Source organism: Cylas formicarius, unplaced genomic scaffold (assembly GCF_029955315.1).
Source record: "Cylas formicarius isolate icCylForm1 unplaced genomic scaffold, icCylForm1.1 PGA_scaffold_1__22_contigs__length_36826433, whole genome shotgun sequence".
NCBI classification, from domain to species: domain Eukaryota; kingdom Metazoa; phylum Arthropoda; class Insecta; order Coleoptera; family Brentidae; genus Cylas; species Cylas formicarius.
Genome location: NW_026844264.1, coordinates 29,465,621 through 29,482,362, shown reverse-complemented (window position 1 = coordinate 29,482,362; position 16,742 = coordinate 29,465,621). Strand labels below are relative to the sequence as shown.

Genomic DNA, 16,742 nt, shown 5'->3' with positions numbered 1-16,742 from the left:
TTGTTAATTTAAGGCAAGTTAAAAATTGTACAGAACTCTTCTAGGCGCGGAAATGAAGATGTGGAACGTCTTAGGACAGGGATACATCGCAGAATGAAAATAGAAAATATATCTTGATGTAGAACTTAAAAAACAATATAATTTTTTCCCTAAATTCAGGCGATTTCTAAATATTTAACAGAGTAAATTTCGAAGATTTTTATAAATCTACCTAACAGAAATTTGGGAACGGCTAACAGGAATTTTTAACAAGCTTTAACATTGTAATTTTTTTTCTAATCTAACAGTCGTAACTTTTACAGTCGCCGTTATACTAGAAACTATTATAAAATTAACGATACTTTTACTAGAAATGAATACCTAATACTTATTAAGTTTTATAGTTGTTATATCCTTGTACATAATTGAGTTGGTTTATTTTCAGTTCTTTCCAATGATGATTTATCGACAGAGACTGCGACACAATCGGAGGGCAAGAAAGCGATTAGCGAGAATGGTCTCACTATATGCCATTCTCGAAATAGCAGCGACAGTTCGGGGTACCACGAGGCGTCCATATTGAGTGAACATTGCGCTAACACGTCGTTGCCTCGAGGACGACCGAAATCCGCCCTCGTACAGCCGCTACAGGGCGGATCAAATTTGACCAGCATGGCCGCCCACTCGAGATCTACGACCAGCTTGATAGCAGGTAATTCTACTAGAAATTTTTTAACTTTTTCAATAATCTGGTAGTTTAACATGATGTTACAAATCACCGTAAAGATAGATAGATATATATTTTATTTCCCTTTTAACGTATGAATATATAATATAATATTAATATAATTATTAGTATGGGTATTGCTCTACCTATTATATCAATAATACGTGCCCTGAAAAATTGTTTCTTCTTTCTCGTAAAGCTAAGCACAAAACATTAACCAGTGTTAAAATGTAATTTATTTGTTATAGTCCAGTCACATATTTTCTGTAAGTCCTGTTAAAGTTTTAGATAGTCAATATATTTTCTAATTATAGTATAAAGTATAAAGCATATAAAAGTATTTTGGAATCATAAAGTCAATCAAGCAAATCAGTAATAAACAAAAAAAAAAGTGATGGACCAAGTTTGGAACCCTACGGAACACCCGACATTGCATGATAATACACCAACTCGCTGTGGTCTCATATACAAATATGATTTTTAAAAAATAACCAGGCTATTATGACAACCAAATTTGTTGAATAAATTTTACAGAAGGTCATTATGTGATCTGTGTAAATAACATCAACTTGACTTTTCTTGTCCAATCCTTTAGTAATATATTGAGTAATTTCACCAAGGTTTGTAGAAGCAGATTTTTTATTTAAAAAATCATGCTTATTTATATTTTGTGCTGCACAAAAGTATATGTATATTTATGCATTATGGATTGAAATATTTTAGCAGAACAAGAAAATAGTGATATAGCTTTGTAGTTCTTAATATTAGTAACATCACCTTTTTCAAAAACATGGGCAGATTTTTGCTTCTCCAAATATACAGGCTGTATTCTATTCAATGTGTCTAAAGTAAGGCTTACTTATAAAACGTATATTCACACACATACTAGTAATAGTTAACATGACTTACTACATAATATGGCTCGCATAAAATTGCATTACGTGAATTGTTGGGTTAGGAGGTTAAGATTGAACCAAAGTATATATGACATCGCATTAAAAATAATAACGAATAAAATATAGAGCCATCGATTAAAATTATTCACTATGACGTTACACATTGAGATTGAGACATAGTTTTGAACTAGCATTACAAATAATCCAAGGAAAACATTTTCTTAGAATCCTTGAAATTAGCTTTTGGTATTAATACTGAAACATCACAAATAAATTTTTATATCATTTGATATTATATTCAACAGTAACGAACGATATTCAAAAGATCCGCTAAAGGATATCTAGAATTTGTTTAAAAGTGATGGTCCATTAAACGTCTAGAGAGTTTTCTGGACTACGTGGTTAATGCATGGATCGATTTGATATATCCAATGGATGTCGTGTGCTATTACAATTAAAAAATGAATAAACTTATGTATAAGCAATAAGCTATAAGATTCTACCTACTTGTACAATAAATGAATAATACTCTTATAAATAAAAACAATTATACGCAGCTGTTCTTGTTGCTTAAGTAATAAAAAAATATATTTCTGTTATTTCTATTACGTTATATTAGATTTCAACTTAAATATATTTATAATGTAAAATTCATTAAAAATAACAAATGTGTTAAGTTCACAAGCCTTACCTTTGATGTTCTTTACATTTAAGTTGGGATATTTGCATGGGCGAATGATTTATCAAATTATCAATTTAATGGCCCATTTGAACTATGGGTAGATTTTACATATTTTTTAAATAGAACTACATATTTTTAAGAATACTATAATTGGATAAAACGTTCATGTGGCCTTAAGCTGATAGGTAGATAGATTACAGTAACAAAAGATTGTATTTTTCAGATAGCAATATATAGCAAACTTTTGTCCAGTGTTACTTTTTCGACTTCCTTTGAAAGGATGTGAGATGTTACGTTAACAAGGTGGGCCTTGAATATAAAAAAGAATTGAAAAGAACTAACAATCATTATAATCGTTAAATGTAAATTTATTTAATTTTTTAATGGACCACGTGATAATAACGATGCCTTAAATTCTTATACTTTTGTCAATGATGCTTTCGGAAAGGGAATGGCAACATATACTCTCATCAATTTCTGATATTGAAAGCTCGGGTACGAACGGATATTGCTTTCTGCAAGACCAAAATGTGTCAGCGATTTTTGGTTTGTCATTTTGGAACGTTTGGACACGCTTTTTTCGGAGCAATTCGGATACTTTTAAAATATCTAATGCATCAAATTAATGAGACAACTTTCGTAATGACGCAGTACATGCAAACAAGTTTTCCAATTTAAACTAGGCAATTAAACAGTTAGAGTTAAATTTTTGTCACTTTTTGTTTTAAATATTTAAGTGTTTATAATCTTCTTCAAACACATCAAAAATACGTAACATAAAATTAAATAAAAAATTAATACCACCTTGCTCAATAGTTAATAACTAAGTAATTTACTTTATGCATAGATAATAGACAATATTTCCAGTCTATTTATAATTTATACTATAATAGCGTTGCGTATTAGGTCTACTTCAAAACACTCGGGTAAAAGCATTTCTTTCTTTTTTGTAAATATGATTCAATAAATTATAATTTTATTAAAGTTATTGGACTTCGTAAAAGCCGATTTTATTAAATTAACTACGGATACTGATATGGCGCTTACATCCTTATAACTGTACGTTCTTACTAGTACGTCCAAAGTTTTCTGCCAAAAACTCTTAAAAGAGTTACTTATTAAAAACTTCTAAGTCGCCTTTCCGGCAAACTTAATTTGCTAGACCTCTTTGTTATTGCGTCATGATTGGTAAAAATATTTTTGATACTTCATAGACACCAGAAAATTAACTTTTAACAGTTACACTGAACTGACATGACAACACTAGGACTAGAACAGTCACGTATTTTTATTGCCTATATCATTGAAGGAAGGACTTTATTTATTTCATTTCAAATGTAACGAAATTAATCTTTTTTGAAGTTTGAACCTGAGATAGTCGGGTGAGGTCAACGAGCAAATTTTGAGGCGTTAGTTCTATTTGTTTTTGCATGCGTCATGTAGTATGTGGGATGTTGTTAACAAACAAAAATGAGTACAAATTCACTTTTCTGCGTATTATCCGAATCGACGAGACATGTGGGGAGCGACGACAAATAAGGCAACGAAAATCCATAAAAATAACACGCATATGTTTTTATTATTAATTTTATGATGCAGTTGTGCATTATGAGAGAAAACGCTGGTGTTGTTATCGATCCCCATAGGTTTTCGAGTAGGTATCGGCTATTTATAAGTTATTATTTATTGTCAACGCAGAAACTCGCGTGTGCTTTGGAATTCATTATCAGATTCCCTCGTCGAGTTTTCGACGTTTTTCTTATTAGTGCAATCAAGAAAATGAGTGTGAGAACAGTGTACATATACCAAATTTATTTTATAAACTTTTGAACTCAAATAATTTTATCTACTTTCACAAATTTTTTCCTACAATTTTACTCCTAAATTTGACTTTGGTCATTAAAAGAGATAAAAAAGAAAACACTCTACGAAAGAACTTAAGAAATAGAAGATTTTTCCCAGAAGCTCTATAATTCTTTGCGGAATTCCATATTTATAGGGATTTTTTCTATGAATTTGGGTGTAGGTAAGTGAAAGGTTTCCGAAGGTTTTGTGAATCGATGGGAATAACTGACAGAGGTTTTCTAGAAGATTCCTCAAGGTTCTTCAAGTCTGTACATTATATTTTGTTCTACGTTGTTGTTCACATTTAATATAACAAAATATTGATGTAATATAGCAAAAAATATAAATTTGGTCGAAAACTGAAATACTTATTTAATAAATACTCTTCAATGGCGTCGCTGGTGGCCTAAGTGCTTGGACGCCCGCGAGGGCGCCCCCCTTTAATACCAATACCAATACCAATGGCGTCGCTGGTGGGGTGGGGCAACTGCAAATGGAAATTGCAAAATTCTACTTCGGCTGTCGCTATAACTCAAAAATTAATTTTGTTCCGATTCTGGAATAACAGTTTGTAAAAGGTAATAATATTAATTATTTTATATATGATATTAAAATATCTCAGTCAATCTTTGCGGTTAACGACTTTATAATATTAAATGGAGAGAATCGAGTAACAAAAATATTTTCAAGGTTTTCAAGATTCAAGGTTTTATAGTACACCATTTATAACAGGGAAAGTTCAAAAGAAGTTCTTACGATATATTGGTTATGGACTCAAATATTGAAAAATAATTCGGAAAACAAAGTCTTGTTTCTTTGCTATATATACTAATTGTAGTATTGGTTAGTTTTGGTTGCAAGGTATAATTGATAAAATTATAAAATGCATAAGTTTTATCAGGTCAGGTACAGGTTAAAAAAATGTATTATTGAAATTTCAAAGTCGCCATTGATTTCCGGTGGATCTGGATCTTGCGGCAAAATTCCTAATAATATATTATGCAACAAGTGCGGTAAACGGAATTTGACTCACGAGTTTATTTGACACGAGCGGAGAGTTTACCGAACGTGTTGCATACTATACTTTTTCTACGACCGTTAGTATTTGGGTACATTCTCGCAAAACAACACGAATACATTCACTGACATGGCCGCCATCAGAATTGATAAACGTCAAAATTCAAAGCGTGGGAAATATCTCCGAAAACATCCGATTTCTCCCAAATCCGTGCGGTAAAATCCCGGAAATGTCCGAAGTGGCTCGGATTCATGAGAAATGAAACTGACGTGGTAAAGTGACGCATTCCGCACGCTACACCGGTGGGTAATTAAGTATTTTACAGACGGGAATAGAAACAATATATTATCGGCCTTATTGTAGTGAACATACCAGATTTCTAGAAGTTCCACCTCGTGAATGACCCTGTACAACATGTAAAAAATTCGTATATGGATACGAAAATGTTTCGTTCGTAAACATATGACGAATGCAATTGATCCAAGCGTTATAGAAAACATTTTTGTTCATGTTATCCTGACCTTTAATGGAACATTTACGAGTACCGAAACCCATTTCAATATCTCAATGAGTTTTCGATAAATTTAAAATAAACTGCACAAGTCAAAAAAAGATTAAATGCCCTGTATCATCAAAACCAACAATTTAAGGACCGATATTTATATGAAACTTCTTCGGTTTTCATGTCAATGTAGAATTTTACCTTAAAACTTCTTCACGACATTCTGTATCATGCGCTACATTTTTTCTCAGTGTATGTATTCGTATCGTATTCGCCGTGTGGGGTTATCTTAAGGAAAAGGCCGTCGCAATGTTTTATTTTGTTTTCGACTATCGAATTATCCGTGTTATCGACTTACCGCCGCTTTCCCTTTACCATGAATTTCCGCCAATTATAATTTTTATCAATTCCGTTTGACACGTTGTGGCTAATTATCTCGACGCAAGAATGTATGAGGTGGGTAGAAAGTTCCTATGTGGGTATTGGGGATCGTTTGAATCTGGTCCGTGCGTTCGTCTTTATTGATTTAGTGAAGTTCGAGTCGAACGATCGAATGGTGCGTGCAACTTGTTCTGTTTAGTTTGCGTGATTGTTTGCCTTGAGTATTAAACGAAGTGTTTGTTTGGAAACTGCATTGTATGTCAGATGAGATCTTTAGTTAGAAACCTTGGTCAACGATTCATTTTGAGGTCTTCTTTTTATATAATATACAAGATTTCCTAGCAAACCTAACAATAGAAACCAATTCTTCTCATATATAAAATCTTTTTGATATAACATGTTCCCATAAAAGTATTTGTCGTATTTCATTGGTTACTAATAACATTTTCCTTGTTAAAACTTAAAATTGGTTTGATTAATTGATTGGACTCCATTAAAATATAATATATGTAAAAATAAACCGAACAAGTTTAACCAAAAACGTTTTTTCGCCTTTATTCTGCAGATAAAATAAGACAATGTTGTGATATAGGCGCCGCAGTTGGTTTAAAACAAAATTTTGTAGACAATTTGAAGTAAAAAACTCCCAACCTCTTTATTGCGATCGAAGCATCTAAACGTGTTCCCAAAACATCTCTATATGGAAAAATATGAATTATTTATCGGAAAACGCAGATTTCTGCTACAATTTAATACATCAACCAAGGATCAATCAAATTATCAAATTTTAAATTATCATCGTAATAACATTATAGTCATGGTTGAATGAATGGATTTTCAAATTAAAAGTCCTGAAAATAAAATCGAGGAACTTTTTGAAAAAGACATTATAAAAAAGATATATCGTGCAATTTAATTCAATTTAATCCATTCTAAATTTATTCCAGCTTAAACCTCCCCTATTCAAAGACACGACAAATACGTGGAACTAACATTATATTCTTTTTTCAAATTATTCTGTTTTTCTATTCCTCACTCTAAAATAGTATCACTTTAAGATGTTGCGAGCCACTTGGAACACTTAAGGCACTTAATCGAATATTTGCGGTGGATTCTGGCGCCATGATATTTTAACGTTTGCTAGTTCTGATATCACAGTAAATTTATTCGAGCTGCTTTGCAATCTTTAAAAAGAAAAATTATATCGTGCCACACGTTGATAAACTTCTTTAGTGACTCGTGACTAAAATAGCGTCTATTAAACTTATTGCATAATACAAACAGTTGACGTCTAACTGGCACCTTCGAAAATTTAAATTCTTAAAATTAAAATATAATCAAATCTCCAAGCTATCAGTCGATGAATTGTTTTAACTCTACTGGTAATATAATAGATACAAAAACTGTTGCCACGATCATCAAGTGGGTAATTTAATTAAAGTTGATTAGGTAGTAACTGGACGGAGAACAGATATTAAATAAATACCAAGGTAATCCAATTATTACCAACGCGAGGCTTCAATGTTTGAGTGGGCGTCGTAGCAATCCCACACTCATTAAACGAAATTTGATTAGCCTCATATGCTAACAAAATATTGCTGTGAAAAATAAACTTCGTTGAATATATGTATTTAAATAAATTATTAAAAAACTTGACGCACCTACAATTAGATGAAGAATTTAAAATAAAAATATTAATTAGATAATAAAGTATGGATATTAGGATTCTTATAGCTTCCTCTAGCTAAGTGTTCGCGTTTTTCCGGAAACAATCAATAGTTTTTAATTGAAAAGTGTTTAGTAATGTCACATAATTATATTCATTTGTTTTCCTCACAGCCAAGACATTAGCTGGTGCGTGATAAATTTTTTAGTCGCAGTGTTTACTTTCACTCGCACTTCTTCAAAGACAGGTTTTCTCGCCAATTTCATCTGAGATGTCTGATCTTGACGCAACATTATTATTTGTTATAATTGTGAAAATTTACACAAAATGACTCACGTAAAGAGGAACAACATGGTTTTTATGTTTATGCTAAACATTGTTTATTAATTTTTCGAGCTTAGTCATTAACTATGTGTGAGAAAAACTAAACAATACAAATAAAGGAGATAAAAGTACCATAAACATTATGTAAAAATTAACAAATAACTTTCTTTTGAAATAAACAACATGGCGTTTTATTTAATTTAATCAATTTGTTGCTACCCGATAATATTAAGATGAATTAATAATTAAATTAACATTGATAGTTATAACATTTTCAACAAACAATTTTCAAGAGTCTTTGATGTGCAATTTTTTTGTTTTAGGGCGGAAAAAGAAAGCGGCCCCTCTTCCCCCTTCCGTAGTAGTAACACCAGCCAGTTCGGTATTATCAGCTCCCTCCACCGAAAAACCTAGTCCCTTAGTTGCTAGTCAGCCTAATTCCACCCCCAACGAAGAAGGTAAGTTTTCCTCGAGTAAGATCTCGTATACTAACTCCTCACCCGCACTGCGTAAACGGCAACAGAAAAAAGTCGGTGCACCATTCTTTAAAGGCCCCTTGGAGATTTTCCAAAAAATGTACAAAGGAAAGGATAGGGTTTATTCACCCTCCGCGGCTATTACTTTGGGTAAAATTTATAGTGACGAGATAGCCAATCTGGGAAGATACCGCCACGAGGAACGTAGGCATTCGGATATCTGCAAGAATGGTAAATTCAAGCATTTTAGGCAGTCTTCACTTAGAGACCCCAATGAAGTATTTTCTAATGTTCAACTTGGCACGCCTCCATCAAATGAAGCCAATGATCCCAAATGTGGAAAATGTACTCAGAAGCGTAGGTCGTCTCATTCGGAAGAGTCTGTGGAAGATCTTAATATATTTAACAATAACAGGATAGGTATGCCGCGCAAATCCTGCGATACAATAGAGACATTGATCAAAGCATCTTTAACTTTGCTTCCTACAGATATTGATCCAAGTCTCAGATCGTCGAAACCGGCACCGCATATTAATGACACCACCACCAATATGAAATTGAATGAAAACGAGACTATATCTTCTTCACATCTGGACGTTGAGTCCGAAAATCATGATGATCAAATAACTGAAATTGAAACGTCATTCCAATGGTTAGACTCGTCTGAGTCGGAAGAATCTGAACGTGGGTCCATGGCAGAATCGTTTAATGATATTGACGTTCCGATCCCAGAATATGACGAGAAAGAAAAACCTCAACCAATTTACTCTACCGTCGAGTCAACAACAGCGGAGCTAGGCGACAGTTTTCCAGCCACATTCGACGAAACTGGCCGAGAGTATGAGAGAATTGAAACAGTAGTTGAAAACCTTGCAGAAGATTACGAGTATCATTTAAAATACAGGTATGTCAGCGCCAAACCACGTCCACCTAACGAAAAAACAAACATTGCCATATCAGAAAGACAGGCAGACTTGCAAATTATTACGAATATTGATACGGAAAAAAAACACGAGTCAGTCCCCGAGGAGAAAAAAAATTATCTTGAAAATATATTGAGGGGCCACGCAGGCTTTCACGTTACAGATCTAGATGTCTACGGTGTTCCTACTCATGCTGTAGCTATGAGAAAATATGATTCCCCGAAAAATAAATTTCAATCCATACAGTTAGCTCACGTTGCTGAGAAAAGCACGCAATGTGCAAGTGCAACACCTGAATCTGATATAATTTCTATTGATACAAATTCTAATAATCTGGCAGATCATTCGCTCACCATAACGGAACCTACACACGTCGGGAATGCCAATGGAATTGAAGGTTTTGGCTTTCGTTCGCCCATTCTACAAGTTTATGGGGTGCCCACGTACAAAGCTGACAGGAGGAAGCTTGCATCTATCAGAAAATTACCACATAGGTCTCACGCAGCACTATCAAAACAATCGAAATTGCAAGTTTTAGGCGAAACGAATTTAAGATCGCCTATTTGCTCACCTGAAAAATCGCAGACCCGAAACCCCGTCGATGAGAACTGGAAAGAGTTTCTCTCCAAATTGGACACGATTATAGTAAACAAAACGGCCGAGTTCATTTAAACTGGTTCGTTCTTTTTTCTGTTGCCTACGGATTTGTAAATATACTTGTGGAAGATGTGTGAGCAAATCAATTCGTTTGAATTGCTTTACATTTCCTTGGCTTTTTCAAACATTTGGTGTGGTTATGCACATTTCCGGTTTTTATTTTCTTTTGCTGACTAATTCACCCCTTATATTTTGCATGCTAGATTTTCCCGAGGTGCTGGAACCCTTAACCTCCACTATTAACCCCGTGCCTCTACCTAGAAGAAGAAGCGGTAACCCGCCCGTGCCTCAACCACGTCACGATATTCAATCTTTGAGTGAATCACGCAATGAACCAGTCGTATATAAAGAGCCTAAGAACAATCAAAATGACCTTTTCAATGAAACTATAATAGAAGAAATAATTAGAGAGAAGCTAGAAATGGCAAGGGAAACAGTCACTCCAGAATCTGTTTCTAGAGACATCGAGGAACCTCCCATAGAAGACATGTTATTGAGTTTGGAAGCTGTGAGTCCATTTTCAAGTCTCCAGGAACTCACTAATGTTCCCAATGAGGAATTTTCTAAAACGACCACATCATCTGCCAATTTAGTGACAAAATCCGATGAACCTTCACACGCATCGATGGTCGAGTTGCAAAAATCTGTTATCCAGAACATATTTGCATCCACAGACTTTCTAGGGGAGTCAAAACCACCCGAAGTGGTAGCGTTGATTCCAAAGACCCCAAAAGACGAAAAGAAATTTGCTTCCAAAGTCGATACATTCGGCAAGAAGCAATGCTTCAAGATCGGAAGCTCTATACTAGAACATAATTTCGATCCAGAATCAACAAGTTTGGGAAGTAAAAAAGACACCGATAGCGTGTCATCTAAAAATTCGGTCAGCTCAGCACTGAACGCGTTTCATTTTGTCGACGAAATTTCGGACGTCGACGAAAGTATGTTTACTGGATCGCAATCGAAGGCGGCAAGTAAAAAGAGACCGGAAATTTTTAACCAACTGTTTGGAATGCACGCATTCGAGGAAATTGAAAGACCGAAACTTATAAAAAATTTATCGGTGACAAGTCTCAGTAGCGTTTCCAGTATACCCGGTTTTGGTGGAACTAACATGACGAAATGGGGCAACACGGAGGAGTTAAATGACGTTGCCCTCAGCGTATTCAGCGTTAGGAATGAATGGTTAGCTGGTGACGCATCTGACACAGGCATGTTTTCTGAAAATGTCGTAATACTTGTCTGTGGTTTTTTGTCACTCATCAAGTAGTTTCCATTTGTTTGTAGAAGTTTTGGAGCTGCGGCAGTTTCGTCTTTAAAGATTCACATTACATCTTGATAACTATAAATGTTTTTTAGAAAATACCCAGTAATATTTTAACAGGAAATCATAAGCAAACCAGCAAAATGGAACTGACTATCATTCAAAGTCAATCTTTACGGACAAAACTGCTCATAATTGCTTGCAACCTTAGTGAATGTAGTGACCAGATACATATACACATGTAGATTACAACACTAAATGAACCTCAATAATTTTCTAGTCTAACTCATCAATTTTTGTAACATAATTCTTCAACATCAGCTTCGAAAAGTTGACAGTCAAAATTTTGACAGCCTCATTTTTGTTTTCCAGAATCTTTAACTTCAAACTTTACCACGCAAACGCCTAACGACAATTTACTACCAATTTCGCCGCATAGTGACACTCGTAATAAGTTTGAGGAGAAAAGCTTAGATTCTACGGATAGCGGAATCGCACAGGATTCTCATTCCGATAGAGAGAGGGAAGTACAAGACTTACCTATTGATAGTCCTCCGAAAGTTTTCGTTCCGAGAGAACAGGATTCGGTACCTCCGACGGAAGAGCAATCAATTGGTATCGATTCCGTGGTTAATAAAGAACCTTCTTTTAACGAAACCGTAACATCTGCGAAGGTCCAATCCTCAAAAGATAAACAGAACAATGCCCTTTCTGATGATACTACTGATAAACTAGTCATTGCAACCGAAATAGTCGCGCCGGTAGAGCCATCACTTCCTACGCAGGTATTATCAGATATAAAAGTGGCTCCCCAACCACCAAAAAGGCAGTTCGCTGATGCGAAGAACTCAAAATTGGGAAAGATTTGCACAAATCAACAGAACGAATCAGAACTGATCGATATCGACTGGCACTACCAATTGCCTTCCCCACCGAAGGCATTTAGAGATGTTAGTCCCCTTGACCCTTCAGCTTACGAGGCTACCTCAGTAGGTGACTTGAAGGATTCTGTAGTTACTTCTCCAGAGCTTTTTGAGAAACTGAAAAGCCTGGAGGATAGTCATTCAGAAAATGGTACCCTAAAGAGTGAGGTTACTAGTATCGCTAGCGAAGAACCTCTGAACACGTTGTCTCTAGAACATTTGGAAAAAAGGAAATCTTTGGTGTACAACAGGGAACTCGCGACTAGTCTCAAAATGACTGATAGTATAGGAATTAAGGCGGAGACTAAGGCGTCATTAGGTGATACTTTTTCAAATTCTTTGTCGACTTTTGAATCTACTTACGACAATATGACCAATACGAGTATTGTTCAAGAAGTTAGCAACAAACGTTCTAAGTCTTATGCTGTATCCAATACATTACCGAATTTTAAGATAACAACGTACGACGTGCCAAAACAAAAAATCAAGGTTTTCGAAGACGAAACAATTAGGAGCAATTCGACTACGTCCAATCTCAAAAAATCTTTCGGTGGGTCTATGCAAAATATTTCTCATAGTGCTAAGCAAAATGGGGACTATGTGACAAAGGAAACAAGCCACGAGTACATATTCTATAGGCCGAAGCCGATGAATGTACCTCCTAACGTTTCACGTTCAGGATCCTTTTCCGACAATAGACTTCCAATGAAACCAGTATCAAGATCAAAGTCACAATTAACTTTGACTAAGTACAAGGACGTCAAATCCGGACCTGTCCGCGACGAATCATTGTCGAGGAGTACTAGCTCATTTGATATTTCTGGGCTCCAGAGTTTAGAGGTAGGTGGTCAACAAGTTAATAGTTGTTAAGAATTTTATGGTGGGTGTATCGTTATGTTTTTTTTTATTTGGAAAATATTGGTGGTGGATTGAAATTTTAGTTTGAAATCTAATTGGGAAAATACATAAATACATGTGCATGCAGCGTCGCCATTTTTAATACCAGAGCAGCGTGCTAACATTATGCAAGTTGTCCTCAGAGTCTGAAAAACAATTTTGTTTCAGTGGTTACATCAACAATTTTCATTGCTTATTTAAATTATCAACAACACAAACAATCTACTACCTAGTACCTAGGAATTTCATAATTTTTGTTTTTTTTTTTAGCAAAAACTATATTCTGGTACACTTTTTTATAATTTTCTTTTTATGTTCATTAAAATTACCGGCAAAAATGAGTTATTTACATAAAGTTTTAAAAAGGATATAAATAGACTAACTCACCTTATCAATATTGGATGCGAATCTATACATAATTAAGTATTTTCGTAATAATGAAATGTCGACTTGGCTCATGATATTCATTTACTGTCTTATTACGTCACTGTAAAAGAAAAGCGTGTTTTTTCTTGCCTACTACTTGCCATCTTCGTGCCAATGGTGCCATAGAGTTTTGAGGCAAACAAATTAGTTATTCACTAATCGCTTAAAATACTTTGGACTTTTTCAAAAATTCCTGAAAGCTGTTTAGAAGCCTTATTTCCTATGACCCTCATTTCCTGTAGGCCTTATTTTTTATAAGTATTAGATTTAACGAATATAAGGCTCCCATTTGGAAGAACAGAAATAGAAAGAGTTTAAAACGTAAATTTTTAGACGATTTTATAATGGCTGAATATCTAAAGAAAAAACCGATAATAATTGTCTTTGTAGATTATTGATGCATTTTTTAAAAATGTTCTATTGGTTCACGTCTCACTTTAAATTTTGTGTTGTTACGTTTATCAATTTCACTTCTTAACATTTTTATTTCGAATTCATTCTGGAATCAACAAAAAATGTCGCACTTTTTAAAACCCATAAAAACAACTGCCGAATGGAATTCCAAGAATTCCTGTATGCATATTGTCCACTCATGGCAACTATGTCCTAAAAATTGATTAGACTAAAATTTAACATAGGGAAATTAATAAACCTAACAACAAAAAGCTACTGAATTGATGTACAAAACCAAATATAAGGTTTTAAGGAATACTTATATCTGTTTTCATTACAGGTAATGAAATTAATTCAAAACAAACTCGATACTCCGACAGGTCCTGTGGAAAACCTTCAACCAAAAGAACAGCCCCGACGCCAAATTACGCCTCAAAGTATATTACCAGAATCTGAAATTGAAGATAAAGAAGTAGTGCCTAAAGAATCGAACGAAGACAGACTTGTTTCTACCAGACCCATAAAAAAATACCATTACAGAGGGCCACCTGCAGTTGAGCTGGCAACATGGTCTGAGCGACCTAAGGTGCCGGTAGCGGTCAAAGAAGATGCCGATTATAAATTGGGCAATCACTTCAACAACATATCGTCTAAATTAATTGTCAACACTACCAACAACAATATTTCGAGTAATAACAGTATCGAGATTAAAGGCGCACCTAAAAGTTACGGCGAATACAAAGAGTCAGATGCCAAGTTCGGCGGTGCCAACGAAGAAATCACGCAGAAGTCCGGCAATGTCGTAATTAAAATAGGGGGTAACCAAAATAGTTTTACTAGAAATTTTGATAACCCGAAACTTCTGGGTCCGACTGGTTACAGAAAACCGTTCTCCAACGTCAATGGAAATGCTAATGGTTATACAAATAAACCAAGACCTCATTCAATAGCACTCGATTCTAATTTTGATATTTCGAGGGTGCCTGTGGTGCGATCCGTTGAATTTAAGAAACCTTACAAAGACATTCAGGGAAATAACACGTCAGTTACTCACATTTTCTCCGGCAATGATAGTTTATATTCGTACAATAATAATATAAATGAACCGGAGCAATACCGAAGCGCTGAGAACATTAAGAATTTGGAAAAAGGTGAAAGCGAGACGCACAGGAAGATATTTCGGGTTGGAAGCTACAAACCAATCGAAAATCACGCGCCGCCCGTTGTCAGAGGTTTTAGAGCTCAGACCAACTCGGACGTCAGCCACAGGTTATCGTGGAACCCTAGCAATTATGGTACTTTGCCGCTAAAAACTAAACAAGAGAAGGAATATTCTACGAATCAGCACGTACCATTTTCCCAATTAAATCTGAGACGAACTGAATCGAGTAGAATAATTAATAACGACGGCATTAATCAAACGAGGATTGAAGATTATGAAAAAACTAACTCGTATACTTCACTTCCCTCTGCGTTTATTAACAGAAAAGTGGAAGTAGCACCGCCACCGCCACCTCCCCAAATGCCGAAGCTAATATTGAGAAAAACTCCTCCGAAAGAAGTACGAATTCATGCTACAGTAGATCCTAGAGACATGCTCATGGAATCTATCCGAAACTTTGGCGGCAAGAAAGGGCTCAAACTTGCGAAAGCTTGATTTTTGGTATTTGTGTAAATAGAGCCATTTTAGTCAGTTTCTTTCACGTAAAGCTCAATTATCGTGTTATCAGTTTTAGTTGTACATATTCTGTTTTGTATACCTACATATACATATATATTTGTGTGTGTCAAATAATGGTTTGGCAAAAAGTATATATCGAATGTACTTGTAACTGACTTGGTATTTACTTTTTGTATAATATTGTATATTAATATAAGAGTGATGAATTAAGAAAATATTGTAAAAGTTTGTCTTTAGATAGGCACCATAATAAACTAATATGTATGTTTATGTTGAGTATAATACACTTTAGTACATATTAGGGACCAAAGGTTTATGCGGATATTATTTATTTGTTACATAAAAATGTATATTAATATTTCTCAATAAAAAGAATTAATTACTTACATTTAATTTTTTTTATTGATTTCGCATGTGTCCACTAAAAATATTTGTACCAACGTGGCAATACAATTTTCAGATTACTACTATACGACAAGTGGAAAATTGTATATAATAATAAAAACATAACGTATAGTTTTCGTTTGCATGTTGGCAACCAAGCTTTTTACAATGTAATGTTACTTTATTGAAACACAGAATGTGTGAGTAGATAATATTTTTATATCATATAGTTTATTTTTGAAGACAAATACTTAATCCTTTTATCACACTTCTGTAGTAACCTAATTATTGCTGGGTTCGATAAATAACTTGACATTGCTTTCTCAATCCGCAAGGTGCAAAATCAATAGCAGCAACATGGTCGACAAACCTTGTCATTTTCTAGTGAGTTTATTTCTACTGTTCTATTTACACACATAGTTAACCGAGCAAGTTAAAAAATGGTGGCAGAAATCTCTTGAAATCTCAAAAAAAAAAAAAGATACAAAAACCACCGTCACAACTAAAAAAGGGAATCGACCATAATAGGCATCTGTCACATATTTAAGAAAAAGCGATATGAACCGGGGAGGTGAAAGAAGAAGATATAGGAGTGTCGAAAAGTTAGACAAATTAGAAGCAGAAAAAAGTGTTTCCATTCGGTAAATTTTAGTTTGCTTATCCGCTGCAAAATTTAACAACACAAGAAACGTCAATGT

At 34.5% G+C, this 16,742-nt stretch overlaps 2 protein-coding genes across 5 annotated transcripts in view; both read left to right on the top strand.

Moving 5' to 3' along the window:
* LOC132696186 (cordon-bleu protein-like 1) overlaps nt 1-16,048 on the top strand; it is a 108,077-nt gene extending 92,029 nt beyond the window's left edge. For 3 of the 4 annotated variants that reach the window (XM_060660875.1, XM_060660876.1, XM_060660877.1), the window contains 5 exons: nt 425-691; nt 8,344-8,478; nt 10,280-11,287; nt 11,713-13,103; nt 14,320-16,048. In XM_060660875.1, the coding sequence (XP_060516858.1) occupies nt 425-691; nt 8,344-8,478; nt 10,280-11,287; nt 11,713-13,103; nt 14,320-15,636 (4,118 nt within the window). In that variant the 3' untranslated portion in view covers nt 15,637-16,048. The remainder of the gene's footprint in view (nt 1-424; nt 692-8,343; nt 8,479-10,279; nt 11,288-11,712; nt 13,104-14,319) is intronic. The other variant, XM_060660878.1, reaches the window with a different exon arrangement.
* LOC132696187 (uncharacterized) lies at nt 8,485-10,272 on the top strand. The gene is made up of 2 exons (XM_060660880.1): nt 8,485-8,916; nt 8,986-10,272. The coding sequence occupies exons 1-2, from the start codon at nt 8,595-8,597 to the stop codon at nt 10,089-10,091; spliced, it is 1,428 nt and encodes a 475-aa protein (XP_060516863.1). The 5' UTR covers nt 8,485-8,594; the 3' UTR covers nt 10,092-10,272.
* Nucleotides 16,049-16,742: the final 694 nt, after the last annotated feature.